The sequence below is a fragment of the Dryobates pubescens genome, chromosome 30, assembly GCF_014839835.1.
Source record: "Dryobates pubescens isolate bDryPub1 chromosome 30, bDryPub1.pri, whole genome shotgun sequence".
NCBI classification, from domain to species: Eukaryota; Metazoa; Chordata; class Aves; order Piciformes; family Picidae; genus Dryobates; species Dryobates pubescens.
The window spans coordinates 9,605,414-9,620,756 of record NC_071641.1 but is presented as its reverse complement, the minus strand read 5'-3'; the positions used below and the strand labels follow the sequence as shown (position 1 = coordinate 9,620,756).

At 63.8% G+C, this 15,343-nt stretch overlaps 1 protein-coding gene across 1 annotated transcript in view; it reads left to right on the top strand.

The window, feature by feature from the left end:
- Window positions 1–15,023, top strand: part of ADAM8 (ADAM metallopeptidase domain 8) — a 28,385-nt gene extending 13,362 nt beyond the window's left edge. The window contains exons 6-21 of the mRNA XM_054174616.1: window positions 277–463; window positions 1,596–1,661; window positions 1,766–1,834; window positions 3,359–3,528; window positions 3,622–3,703; window positions 4,868–5,016; window positions 5,868–6,045; window positions 7,984–8,073; window positions 10,006–10,201; window positions 11,147–11,246; window positions 11,339–11,522; window positions 11,630–11,707; window positions 11,812–11,896; window positions 12,070–12,184; window positions 12,307–12,520; window positions 15,018–15,023. Of these exons, the coding sequence (XP_054030591.1) occupies window positions 277–463; window positions 1,596–1,661; window positions 1,766–1,834; window positions 3,359–3,528; window positions 3,622–3,703; window positions 4,868–5,016; window positions 5,868–6,045; window positions 7,984–8,073; window positions 10,006–10,201; window positions 11,147–11,246; window positions 11,339–11,522; window positions 11,630–11,707; window positions 11,812–11,896; window positions 12,070–12,184; window positions 12,307–12,520; window positions 15,018–15,023 (1,969 nt within the window). The remainder of the gene's footprint in view (window positions 1–276; window positions 464–1,595; window positions 1,662–1,765; window positions 1,835–3,358; window positions 3,529–3,621; window positions 3,704–4,867; window positions 5,017–5,867; window positions 6,046–7,983; window positions 8,074–10,005; window positions 10,202–11,146; window positions 11,247–11,338; window positions 11,523–11,629; window positions 11,708–11,811; window positions 11,897–12,069; window positions 12,185–12,306; window positions 12,521–15,017) is intronic.
- The last annotated feature ends 320 nt before the right edge of the window (window positions 15,024–15,343 follow it).

Below are 15,343 nucleotides of genomic sequence, written 5' to 3'. Positions count from 1 at the left end.
GGTGTGGCAGGGGCACAATGACCTCCCTGCTCCTGCTGGCCACACTCTGCCTGCTGCAGGCCAGGATGCCCTTGGCCCTCTTGGCCCCCTGGGCACACTGCTGGCTCCTGTTTAGGCAGCTGTCAATCAGCACCCCCAGGTCCCTCTCTGCCTGGCAGCTCTACACGGGATGGCTTCCCAGCAGGGATTTGGCGGGGGGTGGCGGCGTGCAGGCAGGGTCTGGCTGCGTTCCGCCGGCTCTGCCCGCAGCCTGATGCCCTCCCTGCCTGCTGGCAGTGGGTTTTTCCAGGTGAACGGCAGCACCTTCCTGCTGGAGCCGCTGGAGCCGCGGGCAGAGGGCCGGCACACGGTGTACAGAGCAGCTCACCTGCGGGCCAAGCGTGGGACCTGCCCGCAGCCCGCCCCCGGCTGGCAGTACGACCGCGAGCCGCCGGCTCCCGCAGCCATGAAGCTCTACCGCTGGGTAAAGCCCTGCGCTGCCCCCCGCCGCGCCGAGCGGCCAGCCCGGCACAGGAGGGGGCCAGGCTTGGCAGAGGTCCCTCCTGCTGTCAGTTGGGTACCCAGCCCGGCGGCCAGGCTCCTCAGAGCCTGTGCTGTCTGCAGGAGTACCCTTACCCCCCCCCCAAGAAACCTCTGTGATGCCTGCAGGGACTCTCAGCCCTTACCCAGGGATTTTCCCTTCTGTGTTGGAAGCTGTCTGAAACACCCAGCAGAGTAACAGCAGAAAGCAGAGCCAGGAGACCTGCAGGTCCTGGATAGCTCTGGAATCACAGACTCCCAGAGCTGGCAGGGCTGGAAGGGAGCTCAAGGCTCAGGCAGTGCCAGCCCCCTGCCATGGGCAGGGACACCTCACACTGCAGCAGGTTGCTCACAGCCACCTCCAGCCTGGCTGCAAACACCTCCAGGCAGGAGGCTTCCACCACCTCCCTGGGCAACCTGGGCCAGGCTCTCACCACCCTCCTGGCCAACAACTTCTTCCTCACAGCCAATCTCAAGCTCCCCACTTCTACTTTGGCTCCATCCCCCCCAGTCCTGTCCCTCCCTCACCCCCTCCCAAGTCCCTCCCCAGCTTGCTTGCAGCCCCCTGCAGCTCCTGGCAGGCCACCAGAAGCTCTCCTGGGAGCCTTCTCCTCTCCAGCCTGCACAAGCCCAACTCTCTCAGGCTGTCTCCAGAGCAGAGCAGCTCCAGCCCTCTGCTCCTCCTCCTGGCCCTTCTCTGGACCCCTTCCAGCCCCTCCAGAGCCTTCCTGTGCTGGGGGCTCCAGACCTGGACACAGTGCTCCAGGTGGGGTCTGACCAGAGTGGAAGATGCCCCAGGATCCAAGACATAGGATCAGAGAATCATGGAATCACCTGGAGGTGGAAGGGACCTCCAGAGCTCAGCCAGGCCAACCCCCTGCACCCAGCAGGGACATCCTCCACTGGCTCAGGTTGCCCAGAGCCCTGGCCAGCCTCCCCTGGAATACCCCCAGAGATGGGGCCTCAACCACCTCCCTGGGCAGCCTGTTCATGCCATGAGGCAGTGACCTGCAGGGCTGGGTTTCCAGCTGCAGAGCTGAGCCCTGCCCCGTGCTCATTTCCCACTTCCCTTCCAGAAGTCAGCGCCGCTCCGCAAAGGCCCCAGGTACGTGGAGCTGGTCCTGGTTGTGGACAACGAGGAGGTGAGAGGGCTGTGGGGGGAGCGCTGTGCTGCGCCTTTGCTGTCATTCTCTGCAGCAAGGAGGGTCGAAGCCAGCCTGCAAATCACTCTGTGCCCTTCCCACAGTTCAGGAAGCACAGGGACCTGCGCACCGTGCAGAACCGCATGAAGGAGATCGTCAACCACGTCGACAAGGTGAGCCCAGGGGCCAGGAGACGCCCCCAAAGGCAGCCCAGGGGCCAGGAGCCGCCCCCAAAGGCAGCCCAGGGGCCAGGAGCCGCCCCCAAAGGCAGCCCAGGGGCCAGGAGCCGCCCCCCTAGGCAGCCCAGGGGCCAGGAGCCGCCCCCCCCGACAGCCCAGGGGCCAGAAGCCGCCCCCCTAGGCAGCCCAGGGGCCAGGAGCCGCCCCCCTAGGCAGCCCAGGGGCCAGGAGCCGCCCCCAAAGGCAGCCCAGGGGCCAGGAGCCGCCCCCCCCGACAGCCCAGGGGCCAGGAGCCGCCCCCAAAGGCAGCCCAGGGGCCAGGAGCCGCCCCCCCCAGGCAGCCCAGGGGCCAGGAGCCGCCCCCAAAGGCAGCCCAGGGGCCAGGATCTGCCTCCCCAGCTCCCACCAGTGCCCCACAGTGCCAGCAGAGGAGAGGTTGGTGTGGTCAGGGCGGTGGAGCTGACCTCAAGCCCGCAGGCTGGCCAAGGGGCTGGTGCAAAGTGGGCATGGGAAGCAGCTCAGCCTTAGGTGTGCTCAGTTCTCTCCTAAGGGAAGGGGACAGAGAGTTTATCTCCTAAGCCCTGGGAGCTCATCCCACAGCCACCCTCCAGCTGGAGTAGGTTCCAGGGGGGGGACGGGTGATGGATGTGGTGCACCACGGTGGGGTTTGTGCCCTGCTCTTTGCTCAGCAGTGTGGGAGCAGCATCCCAGCCTTCACCAGCCCCAGAGCTGTGGGGCAGGCCCTGCCTCCAGGGTCAGCCCAGCTTGGGTTCTTTACTGGCAAAACAAGAGGACACAGTCTCAAGCTGTGCCAGGGGAGGTTTAGGCTGGAGGTGAGGAGAAAGTTCTTCCCAGAAAGAGAGATTGGCCCTTGGGATGTGCTGCCCAGGGAGGTGGTGGAGTCCCCATCCCTGGAGGTGTTCAGGACGGGATTGGATGTGGCACTTGGAGCCATGGGTTAGCTGTCAGGAGGTGTTGGGTGTTAGGTCACAGGTTGGACCTGATGCTCTCTGAGGCCTTTTCCAGCCTGCTTGATTCTGTGGCTCTATGATCCTGATTTCAGTGCAGCATTGTCTCAGGCTCCCACAGCATCCTCCCAGCTGCAGGCAGGCAGTGTGCTCTGGGGGCTGGGCAGGGAGGTGGATGGGAGCTGCCTGAAGGACAGAAGTCAGAGAGCTGTGGTCAGTGGGACAGAGTCTGGCTGGAGGCCTGTGTCCAGTGGAGTCCCTCAGGCCTCAGCCCTGGGACCAGAGCTCTGCAATCTGCTCCTCAGTGACCTGGCTGAGGGCACAGAGGGCACTGGCAGCAGGCTTGCTGCTGGCACCAACCTGGCAGCAGTGGTGCCAGCAGTGATTCTATGACTCTGATTCTGTGGCTCTGGGATTCTCTATGACCCTGCCCCCCGAGCTGTGGCCCTGGGCTCTCCTGCTCGGGGGGTAGGGGAGCTTGGCCGGCGCCTTCCCTCTGCTGGCACAGCTCCACCCGCAGCGCTCCCGCCTGCCTCGCTTCCCCCCCCAGCTCTATCAGCCCCTGGCCCTGCGGGTGGCCCTGATCGGCCTGGAGGTGTGGAGCCACAAGGACAAAATCGCAGTGAGCCCCAACTCGGAGGTGACCCTGGACAACTTCCTGCGCTGGCGGGAGGCAGAGCTGCTGCCGAGGAAGCCCCACGACAACGCCCAGCTGATCACGTAAGCGAGCAGGTGGGGCCGGGGGCGCCGGCGGCTGGCAGCGCGGCTGCCCCCTCCGGCCCGCGCCGCCACGCCGCCCCCTCCGTCCCGCAGGGGCATCGACTTCCACGGCACCACCGTGGGGCTGGCCAAGAAGCTCGTCATGTGCACCAGGGACTCGGGGGGCGTCAGCCAGGTGGGTGCCGTGCGTTCACGCAGGCCAACGTGCTAGGAATGTGCGAAAGAGAGTAATTATTGAGAGAGTAGTTATTAAGACGGAAAGCTGCTCCCCTCCCGTCCCCCTCCCCAAAGAAAAACTACTCAGGGGGTCTCAGGCTGTAATGTATAATATTTGCAGTGGGTGGGCACAGTGTTCGGGCGGCGCTGGCGAGTTGAACAGGCGTTGAGGCAAGGGGAAAAGGTTGACGATTTAAACGGTGTTGAGGCAAGGGGAAAAAGAACCTGGCGACACCCCGGCGCAATGCGGCGCTTGGCCACTAGAGGGAGACTCTTCGGCTCGCTGAGAGTACAGCGTGAAGCAGGTTGGAGCAGCCCTTCGAGATCCTCCAGTCCCACCTAGCACCCAGCACCATCGGATCAACTGATCCCTGGCACACAGGGCCTCAGCCAGGCTCTTCCTAAACACCTCCAGGCATGGGGACTGCACCGCCTCCCTGGCCAGCACATCCCAAGGGCCAATCTCTCTGGCTGGGAAGAATTTCTTCCTAACATCCAGCCTGAACCTCCCCTAGAATCTTTCAGAATCTTTTTTAGAACCATTAGGGTTGGAAGGGAGCTCAAGGCTCAGCCAGTGCCAACCCCTCTGCCATGGCCAGGGACACCTCACACTGCAGCAGGTTGCTCACAGCCACCTCCAGCCTGGCCTTAGAAACCTCCAGGGATGTGGCTAGAACCTCCAGGGGTGGGACTTGAGCTTTGAAGAAGCTCAAGGGCACAGGGGACACAGGGCACAGGGGACACAGGGCTTCTCCCAGCACCCTTCAGGTGGCTGGGACTTGGTTTGCAGCTGCTCCTTTGCCATCCTGGCTGTGCCTCTCAACCCCCTGTGCTAGAGCAGGAGCAGTCAGCAATGGGACTTGTGGCCCCCCAAAGTATTGCTTCTGGTAGCCACCTACCTAAGCTCACTCATCCCCCCTCGAGCCCACTCTGGAGGTCTTCAGGAGCCCTGGGACCATGGCTCCATCTGTTGTCTTCCTTTAACACATGGAGGCAGCAGCAGGGAGCAAATTACAGGCAGCAGTGAGACCCAGACCTGGGCAGCTGAGAAGCCCCAGTGGGCCCCACGGAGGTGCTGTGGGAAAGCACTGGAGGCAGGTGGCTGCACCCTCTTGTCCCACAGGACCACAGCACGAACCCCATGGGCGCTGCCTCTACCCTGGCTCACGAGCTGGGGCACAACCTGGGGATGTCTCACGACGAGGACGTGGCTGGCTGCCGCTGTCCCGTGCCCAAGGCCGACGGAGGCTGCGTCATGGCGGCCAGCGTGGGGTGAGTGAGGGAGCGGGGGCAGCGCAGGCTCATGGGGGGAGAGGGGCTGGGAGGGAGCTCTGGAGACCACAGGCTCACAGGATGGGAGGGGTTGGGAGGGAGCTCTGCAGAGCTTCCAGTCCCAGCCCCTGCCACAGCAGGAGCAGAGAACCCAGCACAGGGCACACAGGAACACAGCCAGACAGGGCTGCAAAGGCTCCACAGAAGGAGACTCCACAACCTCTCTGGGCAGCCTGCTCCAGGCCTCTGGGAGCCTCCCAGGCAAGAAGTTCCTCCTCATGCTGAGCTGCAACCTGCTGGCCTGCACTTTCCATCCCTCGCCCCTTGGCCTATGGCAGGGCACAGTGAGCAGAGCCTGGCCCTGGCCCTTCCTGCCTGACCCCCAGCCCTCAGCTCTTGAGAGACATTGCTCAGATCCCTCTCAGCCTTCTCCTCTCCACACTCAGCAGCCCCAGGGCTCTCAGCCTCTGCTCAGCAGCAGTGCTCCAGGCCCTTCAGCATCCTTGCAGCCCTCCCTTGGCCTCTCCCCAGCAGATCCCTGTCCCTCCTGAGCTGGGGAGCCCAGAGCTGGCTGCAAGATCGCAGCTGGGGCCTCAGCAGGGCAGAGCAGAGGGGGAGGAGAAGCTCCCTGGCTCTGCTGGCCACACTGCTGAGTGCAGCCCAGGAGCCCCTTGGCCTTCTTGGCCCCCAGGGCACATTGCTGTGCCCTGCAGAACTTGCTGCCACCAGGATCCCCAGGTTGTTTCGAGGTGTCAGGGCTGGGTTGTTGTCCTTGAGCCTGTGTGTGGGGCTGGGGGGTTGAGGGCCCTCAGGCTCCGTGTTCACCGCTGCCTCTGTCTGTGCCCCCCCAGCTTGGTGTACCCCAAGCTGTTCAGCCGCTGCAGCGAGCAGGACATGTGGCAGTTCCTCGGGGACCCCAGGACCAGCTGCCTGCTGAACGCCCCCAGGGCAGAGGAGCTGTATGGGGGTCCGGTGTGCGGCAACCGCTTCGTGGAGCGGGGAGAGCAGTGCGACTGCGGCGCGCCGGAGGTACCAGCACAGCAAGCAGCGGGGGGGACAGCAGAGACCATCCCCCAGCCACTCCTAGCCCTCCCTCACCCCCTCCCAAGTCCCTCCCCAGCTTGCTTGCAGCCCCCTGCAGCTCCTGGCAGGCCACCAGAAGCTCTCCTGGGAGCCTTCTCCTCTGCAGCCTGCACAAGCCCAACTCTCTCAGGCTGTCTGCAGAGCAGAGCAGCTCCAGCCCTCTGCTCCTCCTCCTGGCCCTTCTCTGGACCCCTTCCAGCCCCTCCAGAGCCTTCCTGTGCCGGGGGCTCCAGCACTGGCCCCAGAGCTCCAGCTGTGGTCTCAGCAGAGTGGAGCAAAGGGGAAGATGCCCCAGGATCCAATACGTAGAGAACTGTGGAATCACCCAGGGTTGGAAGGGACCCTCAAAGTCCATCCAGGCCAGCCCCCTGCACTCAGCAGGGACATCCTCCACTGGCTCAGGTTGCCCAGAGCCCTGTCCAGCCTCACCTGGAATACCTCCAGGCGTGGGGCCTGGTGGCAGCTCTGCCATCTCTGCTCATGATCACAGAATGAGCAGCGGGGACATCCTGCACTGGATCTGCCAAAGGCCCAGCTCAGCTTGCACTGGGCATCACAGATGATGGCTACAAAGGTTCATCATCAAGCAGAATTATCTTCAGGATGCAAAGGCTCTTTCTGACCTCGGGGTGTGAGAGGCTGTTATACAGCACAGCTGGAGGCTCCTTGCTGGGAGAGGTTAAGCACAACTTGAGGCTCCTCGCTGGGAGAGGTTAACTGCAGAGCTGAACCTGATCTTCACCATACAATCACAGGACCATAGAAGGGTCTGGGTTGGAAGGGCTCTCCAAATCTCATCCTGTCCAACCCCCTCTACACTCAGCAGGGACATCTTCCACTAGATCAGGCTGCCCAGAGCCCTGTGGAACATCACCTTGAATGTCTCCAGGGATGAGGCCTGGTGGCAAGCTCTGCCCTCTGTGCCCATGGCCACAGTAGGGAAGCAGATCAGAACCCCCTGCTCTCAGAAGTCAATACCCAGATGAGAAAGCAGAGGAATGAAAAAGGGATAAACCTCCAAGTGCTGAAAGGCCACAATTTAGCCAAACTGCAGGGCAGTTCTGCACTCCTAATAGAGAAGGGAAATAAAACCCTGGAGGCTTATCCTTAACAGAAAGGATTGGACAGTTAATTGACCACTGCAAACTGCCAGGTGGCCCAGGGGGTGGTGGAGTCACCTGAAACCCCTCCCTCAGACCCAGACAAGGATGTGCAAGCCTGGACATCCTGCTTTGCAGCACTCATCTTCCTCCCCTTCCTGACCCTTCTGCCAGGAAACAGTTGGCAGAGGACAGGGTTTGGATGTGTGCCTCCCCCCAGCCTCCTGCAGCTGGCTGTGACCCTAGCAGGAGGCCACTCTGAATGATGGACATCCCCAGAGCACATCCTCCAAAGGGAAGATTCAAGGAGAGGGTTGCCATGGTGTGGTGTCCTCTCAAGCCTCCCCCTGTCTGTGGCAGCCCATCAGTGTGGCACAGAGGGGAGACCAGAGACAAACAGGCAGGTGGGGTCAAGGCCTGGCTCACAGCTTTGCTCTGGGAGCTGAAGGGGTCCTGGTACCCTGGTGCAGTGAGCACAGAGATCCTCCTGTTCTCTCCTTCCTGGAGATGCTGCTACCAGACAACAAGGGGGTCAGGCCCCATCTTCTGAAAAGCCTCTTCAGATCATCTGGTGTTGGTGATGGGGGCAAGGAGGCAGCAGGAATGGGTCACACCTGGCTTGATGCCGTGGGGTTGTCCCCAGGGTTCAGTCTGCGCTGCCTGTGGTGCTGTTGGCCCCTGGTGAGGTGGCAACTGGATCCTCTTCCCCCCTCCCCCAGGAAGAGAAGGAAAGGGGGCTTTCAGGGGGGCTTTCAGGGGGGCTTCATCCCTCCCTCTCTTGCAGGTGTGCTCTGACCCCTGCTGCAATGCCACCACTTGCCAGCTGAGAGAGGGAGCCGAGTGTGCCCGAGGGGAATGCTGCCAGGACTGCAAGGTACTGCTGCTGGGGACACCGGCAGGGCAGGGCAGGGCAGGGACTGCAGAGCAGGAAGAAATCCTTTAAAGTGAGAGTGAGGAGACACTGGCACAGGTTGCCCAGGGAGGCTGTGGATGCCCCCTCCCTGGAGGTGTTGAGAATCAGGTTGGATGAGACCCTGAGCAACCTGGGCTGGTGGGAAGTGTCCCTGCCTGTGGCAGGGGGGTTCTCAGTAGGGGCAAGGAGGCCTGCTGGAGACCATGAGGGACCTGTGTAGCAGCCTGCCCAGCCCCAGATGTACCCAAGGGTTGGGGTGGGATCCATGCTTTCCACTCCATGCTCTCACTACATGGACAGGTGGGGAGGGTGAGGCAGCCTCTGCTTCTGGCACCCTGGAGTCCAGGTCCCCTGGCTCTGTTAAGTGCAGGATGAAAGGTGTGGAAGGACTGGGCAAGGTGCAGAAGAGATGAGTGGCCCACTCCTGACTTGGGAAACACAGCTGGGTTTGCTGCTCCTTTTATCCAAGGGGAACTGTAGAACAGTCCAGGCCAGAAGGGACCTCCAAAGCTCATCCAATGCAGGGACATCCTCCACTGGATCAGGTTGCCCAGAGCCCTGGCCAGCCTCCCCTGGGATAGCTCCAGGCATGGAGCCTCAACCACCTCCCTGGGCAGCCTGCTGCAGTGTTCCAGCAGCCTCCTGGGGCACAACTTGTTCCTCACATCCAATCTCAATCTGCTCTGCTCTGCTTTGAAGCCATTGCCCCTGCTCCTGTCCCTGCAGGCCTTTGGGAACAGTCTCTCTGCAGCCTTCTTGGAGCCCCTTCAGGTCCTGGCAGGCTGCTCTGAGGTCTCCCTGGAGCCTTCTCTTCTCCAGGCTGAACACCCCCAGCTCCCTCAGCCTCTCCTCAAGCAGAGCTCCTCCAACCCCCTGATTGTTTTAATGGCCTCCTCTGGACCTTCTCCATCAGGTCCATGTCCTTCCTGTATTGAAATTGGTATATGTGTTGCTTCCAGCTCATGGACCTAAGCAATGCCTTGGTGTGAAGAAGCAGACCCCAGGGCAAGTCCAGACTAACAGCCAAGCTCAAGGTGCTACACACAGGGAGAGACTTAACTATGGGATGCTCCAGCCTGAGGCCTGATGGTCTGTGGCTTGTACAACAGCTCAGTCAGTAGCAGAGTGGCACAAGCTGCTGGAGCTCCTGTCCTATGAGGTCAGACTGAAGGAGCTGGGGTTGCTCAGTCTGGAGAAGAGAAGGCTCCCAGGAGACCTTCTGCCTGGGCTGCAGCAAGAGAAGTGTGGCCAACAGGGCCAGGGAGGGGATTCTGCCCCTCTGCTCCACTCTGCTGAGACCACAGCTGCAGCTCTGGGGCCAGGTCTGGAGCCCCCAGCACAGGAAGGCTCTGGAGGGGCTGGAAGGGGTCCAGAGAAGGGCCAGGAGGAGGAGCAGAGGGCTGGAGCTGCTCTGCTCTGCAGACAGCCTGAGAGAGTTGGGCTTGTGCAGGCTGGAGAGGAGAAGGCTCCCAGGAGAGCTTCTGGTGGCCTGCCAGGAGCTGCAGGGGGCTGCAAGCAAGCTGGGGAGGGACTTGGGAGGGGGTGAGGGAGGGATAGGACTGGGGGGGCTGGAGCCAAAGGAGAAGTGGGGAGCTTGAGATTGGCTGTGAGGAAGAAGTTGTTCCCCAGGAGGGTGGTGAGAGCCTGGCCCAGGTTGCCCAGGGAGGTGGTGGAAGCCTCCTGTCTGGAGGTGTTTGCAGCCAGGCTGGAGGTGGCTGTGAGCAACCTGCTGCAGTGTGAGGTGTCCCTGCCCATGGCAGGGGGTTGGCACTGGCTGAGCCTTGAGCTCCCTTCCAGCCCTGTGATCCTGTGCCTGCGGGGTGCTCCAGAGGTCCCAAAGGCCCAAGGCTGCCGGCGTGGCTCCGGTGCTGCCCCTTCCCCTTTCCCGCGCAGGTGAAGGCCGCGGGGGAGCTGTGCCGGCCCAGCAAGAACGACTGCGACCTGCCCGAGCACTGCAGCGGCCGCAGCGCCGAGTGCCCCGAGGACGTGTTCCAGGAGAACGGGCGCCCCTGCCAGCGCGGCGCCGGCTACTGCTACAACGGCGCCTGCCCCTCGCACGGCCAGCAGTGCCGTGCCCTCTGGGGAGCAGGTAGCCTCACCCCGGCCGCTGCTCCTCCTCAGCCCTGCTCCCCTCCTGCTGGGCAGGGAGCAAGGCAGTGAAAGCCACCAAGGGCAAGGGCAGGGTCTGGCAGCTGGGGAAGAAGAAGCCCAGGCAGCAGGAGAGGTTGGGCACTGAGCTGCTGGAGAGCAGGGAAGGGGACAAGGAGCTGGGGGTGCTGGGGGATGGGAGGCTGAGCAGGAGCCAGCAAGGAGCTGTGGTGGCCAAGAAGGCCAAGGGCCTCCTGGGCTGCATGAGAAGGGCTGTGGGGAGGAGGTGAGAGAGGTTCTGCTGCCCCTCTGCTCTGCCCTGCTGAGGCCACAGCTGGAATCTTGTGTCCAGCTCTGGGCCCCTCAGGTGAGGAAGGAGCTCAGGGAAGTGCTTGAGAGAGTCCATGGCAGAGGCACAGAGCTGCTGCAGGCAGGGGAAGCTCTTCCTCAGGAGCAGAGCCTGAGGGAGCTGAGGGCTCTGGAGCTTGCAGAGGAGGAGCCTGAGAGGTGAGCTCCTTGCTGGGGCTCAAGCTGTGCAGGGGCAGTGCCCAGAGGCTGGAGCCAGGCTCTGCTGGGTGCTGCCCAGTGCCAGCACAAGGGGCAGTGCTGGAAGCTGAGGCAGAGGAAGTTGCACGGACAGAGGAGGGAGAAGTTTTCCCCTGTGAGGGTGCCAGAGGCCTGGAGCAGGCTGCCCAGGGGGCTTGTGGAGTTCTCTCTCTGTGGAGATATTCTAACCCCCCCTGGATGTGTTGCTGTGTGAGCTGCCCTGGGTGCCCCTGCTCTGGCAGGGGCTTGGACTGGAAGAGCTTTGGAGTTCCCTTCCAGCCCCTCACATGCTCTGGAATCCCTGACTGGGCTGCTATGGCTGCCAAGCCTGAAGTGTGGCCACCAGTGCTGCCAGCTGGCTGCTGCTAGCTCTGTGTGACCTTCTCCCTGTGTTCTGCAGAGGCCCAGGTGGCTCCTGATGTCTGCTTTAAGCACAACAGCGAGCAGCACCTCCACCTCCACTGCCTCACCGAGTACGGGAAGCAACCCTGCAGCCCCAAGTAAGCAGCTGGTGTCCATCCATGCCTGGGGACAGACCCAGGGGGGCTGAGAGCAGCTCCCCAGCCCCATGCCACCCCTGTTTCCCCTGCAGGGACGTGAAGTGTGGCACGCTGCTGTGCCTGAGCGACAAGGCCAGCCCCATCCTTGGCAGCGGCTCCTACTCCCTCTTCTTTGGGCGCTTCAAGTGCAAGGCCGTCATCGCCGGCCACGATGCCAACGAGGTGGTGGCCAAGCTCAGACTGGTTCCCACTGGTGCCAAATGTGGGGAAGAGATGGTGAGCCCGCTGGCTGCTGTGCTGGGTAGCAGAAATGGGGTGGGGGTGGGGCTCGGGGGGGTGACCACCAGCTGCAGGGACCTCAAAGCCTCCCTGCCCACCCCTAGGTCTGCTACGCCGGGCGCTGCCAGAACCTCCTGGTCTATGGCAACAAGAACTGCTCGGCCAAGTGCAACAACCACGGGGTAGGCTGTGAGACTCGCCTTCCCTGGCGCTGCCAGCGGGCTGGGTGGCAGTCCTGGCTCCCAGGGCGTGCCCACGAGCCTGACACTTGCCTCCCTCCTCTCAGGTGTGCAACCACAAGCGGGAGTGCCACTGCGAGCCGGGCTGGGCAGCGCCCTACTGCCAGCAGAAGGTTTCAGAGGTGGTGGCAGGTAGGGCACTGCCTGCCCGTGGCCAGCGCTGGTGCCCCTGGCTTGGTGCCTGTGCTGGGGAGGGAGCTCAGCACCACCCTGCAGTGGGGGGGTCCCCCTCGTGGGGGTGCCCGTGGCGTGGGGGTGCCCCTGGCGTGGGGTCGCTGGTCCCGACGCCGCCTGGGTCTCCGCAGGGAGCAGCAGTGTGGTGTTGGTGGCCGTGCTGGCGGTGCTGGCACTCTCTGGCGTCCTGCTTGGCGGTGCCGTTGTGCTCCTCAGAGGCCGGGGGATGAGGCACTTCCAGAAAGGGTAATTCCCTTCCCACCCCTCCCCCAAGCTCCTCTGCCCCGCAGCGGCGGCTGAGCCGCAGCCACGGCGGCTGAGCCGGAGGGGTGCCCGAAGCAGCCCCACACTGCCCCTGTGCCCCGCAGGAGGAGCTCGGGCAGGCCGCCCGCCGGCCTTGCCAACCCACTCTTCCAGGAGGGCAGCCAGAGCCGTGCCCACAGCCGTGCCCACAGCCGAGCCCAGAGCCGAGCCCGGCCCCGGCAGCTGTCGTGCGGTGACATCGGGCAGCCCAGCCTGCTGAGCAGCACTGCAGCCCTGCCGGCAGCCCGCCCCCTCGGGCCCTGCCGCCCGGACCCAAAGGTAAGGAGGCCGAGGAGATGCCTGCCGTGGGGCAGCCTCCGGGGGTAAGGAGGGACCTGCCATGGGGCAGCCTCCGGGGGTAAAGAGGGACCTGCTGTGGGGCAGCCTCCGGGGGTAAAGAGGGACCTGCTGTGGGGCAGCCTCCGGGGGTAAGGAGGGACCTGCTGTGGGGCAGCCTCCGGGGGTAAAGAGGGACCTGCCATGGGGCAGCCTCCGGGGGTAAAGAGGGACCTGCTGTGGGGCAGCCTCCGGGGGTAAAGAGGGACCTGCTGTGGGGCAGCCTCCGGGGGTAAAGAGGGACCTGCTGTGGGGCAGCCTCCGGGGGTAAAGAGGGACCTGCTGTGGGGCAGCCTCCGGGGGTAAAGAGGGACCTGCCATGGGGCAGCCTCCGTGGGTAAAGAGGGACCTGCTGTGGGGCAGCCTCCGGGGGTAAAGAGGGACCTGCTGTGGGGCAGCCTCCGGGGGTAAAGAGGGACCTGCTGTGGGGCAGCCTCCGTGGGTAAAGAGGGACCTGCTGTGGGGCAGCCTCCGTGGGTAAAGAGGGACCTGCCGTGGGGCAGCCTCCGTGGGTAAGGAGGGACCTGCTTCAGGGCAGCCTCCGTGGGTAAAGAGGGACCTGCCACGGGGCAGCCTCCGGGGGTAAAGAGGGACCTGCTGTGGGGCAGCCTCCAGGGCAAGGAGGGACCTGCTGTGGGGCAGCCCCTGGGGCAAGGAGGGACCTGCTGTGGGGCAGCTTCCGGGGGTAAGGAGGGACCTGCCGTGGGGCAGCCTCCAGGGCAAGGAGGGACCTGCCTTGGGGCAGCCTCTGGGGGCAAGGAGGGACCTGCTGTGGGGCAGCCTCCAGGGCAAGGAGGGACCTGCCTTGGGGCAGCCTCTGGGGGCAAGGAGGGACCTGCTGTGGGGCAGCCTCCAGGGCAAGGAGGGACCTGCCTTGGGGCAGCCTCTGGGGGCAAGGAGGGACCTGCTGTGGGGCAGCCTCCAGGGCAAGGAGGGACCTGCCTTGGGGCAGCCTCTGGGGGCAAGGAGGGACCTGCTGTGGGGCAGCCTCCAGGGCAAGGAGGGACCTGCCTCGGGGCAGCCCCTGGGGCAAGGAGGGACCTGCCGTGGGGCAGCCCCTGGGGCAAGGAGGGACCTGCCTCGGGGAGCCTCTGCAGGCAGGGGCAGGCCAGGCTCTCACTGCTCTCTGCTGGCCTTGCAGCAGCCGGCATCAGCTCCTCAGGGGACACCTGCAGCCTCTCCAGCACAGCCCCTGCAGGTAAGCCCCGCTCCCAAAGCCCCCCGCTGCCTCATGGCCTGCCCGCGGGTGGGGGCTGCTCCCACACCTCCCCCAGCCTGGAGCAGCCACAGCTGTGTGTGGCACAGGCAGGGGGTGCCCCAGGCAGCTGCTGACCCTGGGGATGGCAGGGTCCCCGGTCCCCAGCTGGGTCCCTCCTTGGTGCCCAGGCAAGGGACTCAGGTCTCACAGGATAGAATCACAGAGCTGCCAGGGCTGGAAGGGACCCCAAGGCTCAGCCAGCTCCAACCCCCTGCCATGGGCAGGGACACCTCACACTGCAGCAGGTTGCTCACAGCCACCTCCAGCCTGGCTGCAAACACCTCCAGGCAGGAGGCTTCCACCACCTCCCTGGGCAGCCTGGGCCAGGCTCTCACCACCCTCCTGGCCAACAACTTCTTCCTCACAGCCAATCTCAAGCTCCCCACTTCTCCTTTGGCTCCATCCCCCCCAGTCCTATCCTCACCCCCTCCAAAGTCCCTCCCAAGCTTTTCTGTAGCCCCCTTCAGATACAGGATGGGAGGGGTTGGAAGGGAGCTCTGGAGAGCTTCCAGTCCCAGCCCCTGCCAGAGCAGGAGCAGAGAACCCAGCACAGGGCACACAGGAACACATCCAGACAGGGCTGCAAAGGCTCCACAGAAGGAGACTCCACAACCTCTCTGGGCAGCCTGCTCCAGGCCTCTGGGACAGAGTGAAGCAGTTCCTCCTCGTGGTGAGGTGGAGCCTCCTGTGCTGCAGTCTCCTCTCCTCCTAGGTGAAATCGAAGCCTCCCAGCAAGCCTCTGCCAGCCCTGAAGAGCAAAGTGCCCTGCTGCAGGGAGGGGCCAACAGGAGCAGCCCTCCCTTGCTCCCCACAGAAGCCCCTCCTGGTCCTCCCCCCGAAGGTGGCCCTGAAACCACCCAGCCCAGCCAGGAGGTGACCAAGGGTGCTCCATCCACCACCACCACCACGGCTGAGGTGCTGCCGGCTCCGAGGCCTGGCTGGCACAGCTGGGGAGCTGCCTTTCTGCTTCCACCGTTACTTGAATTGCTCAGCAGAGCCTCCCCTGGCAGGGCAGCAGTGTTTACAGATACCTGATTTGTGCCTTAACAGACTTCCCAGCCCCAGGGCTGGCCCAGGGAGAGCCAGCAGCTGGGGCTGGCTGGGGAGGCCAGGAGCAGGCGTGCTGCCACCTCTGGTTTTGAGGCCAGCCCCGAGCTGGTCCAAGCTCTCCTTTGCCCTTAGAGCTGAAGCCTTCTCCCCTGACCACATGAATGTGCCCTGCTGGGGCCACAGTGAGTAGCTCCTGGCATCCCTCACCAGGCTGGCAGGGGCAGGAGGAGCGCTGAGCCAGGGGACTGTGCCCTGAGGCCACCACCTGGAGCGGGGACAATCACAGAGGGGTCTTGCCAGGGGCTTTGGCAGGTCCAAGCCAGGCTTGGCTTCCCCACACGGCTTCTAGCTCTGAACTTACCCCTTCCATTAGGGGTCTCCTGAAAAGCAATTTCCTTTTCTACAGCAGCAGTTAACTTATGACCTTAGGTGACCCTTAGGCGACCCTTTGAGGCACC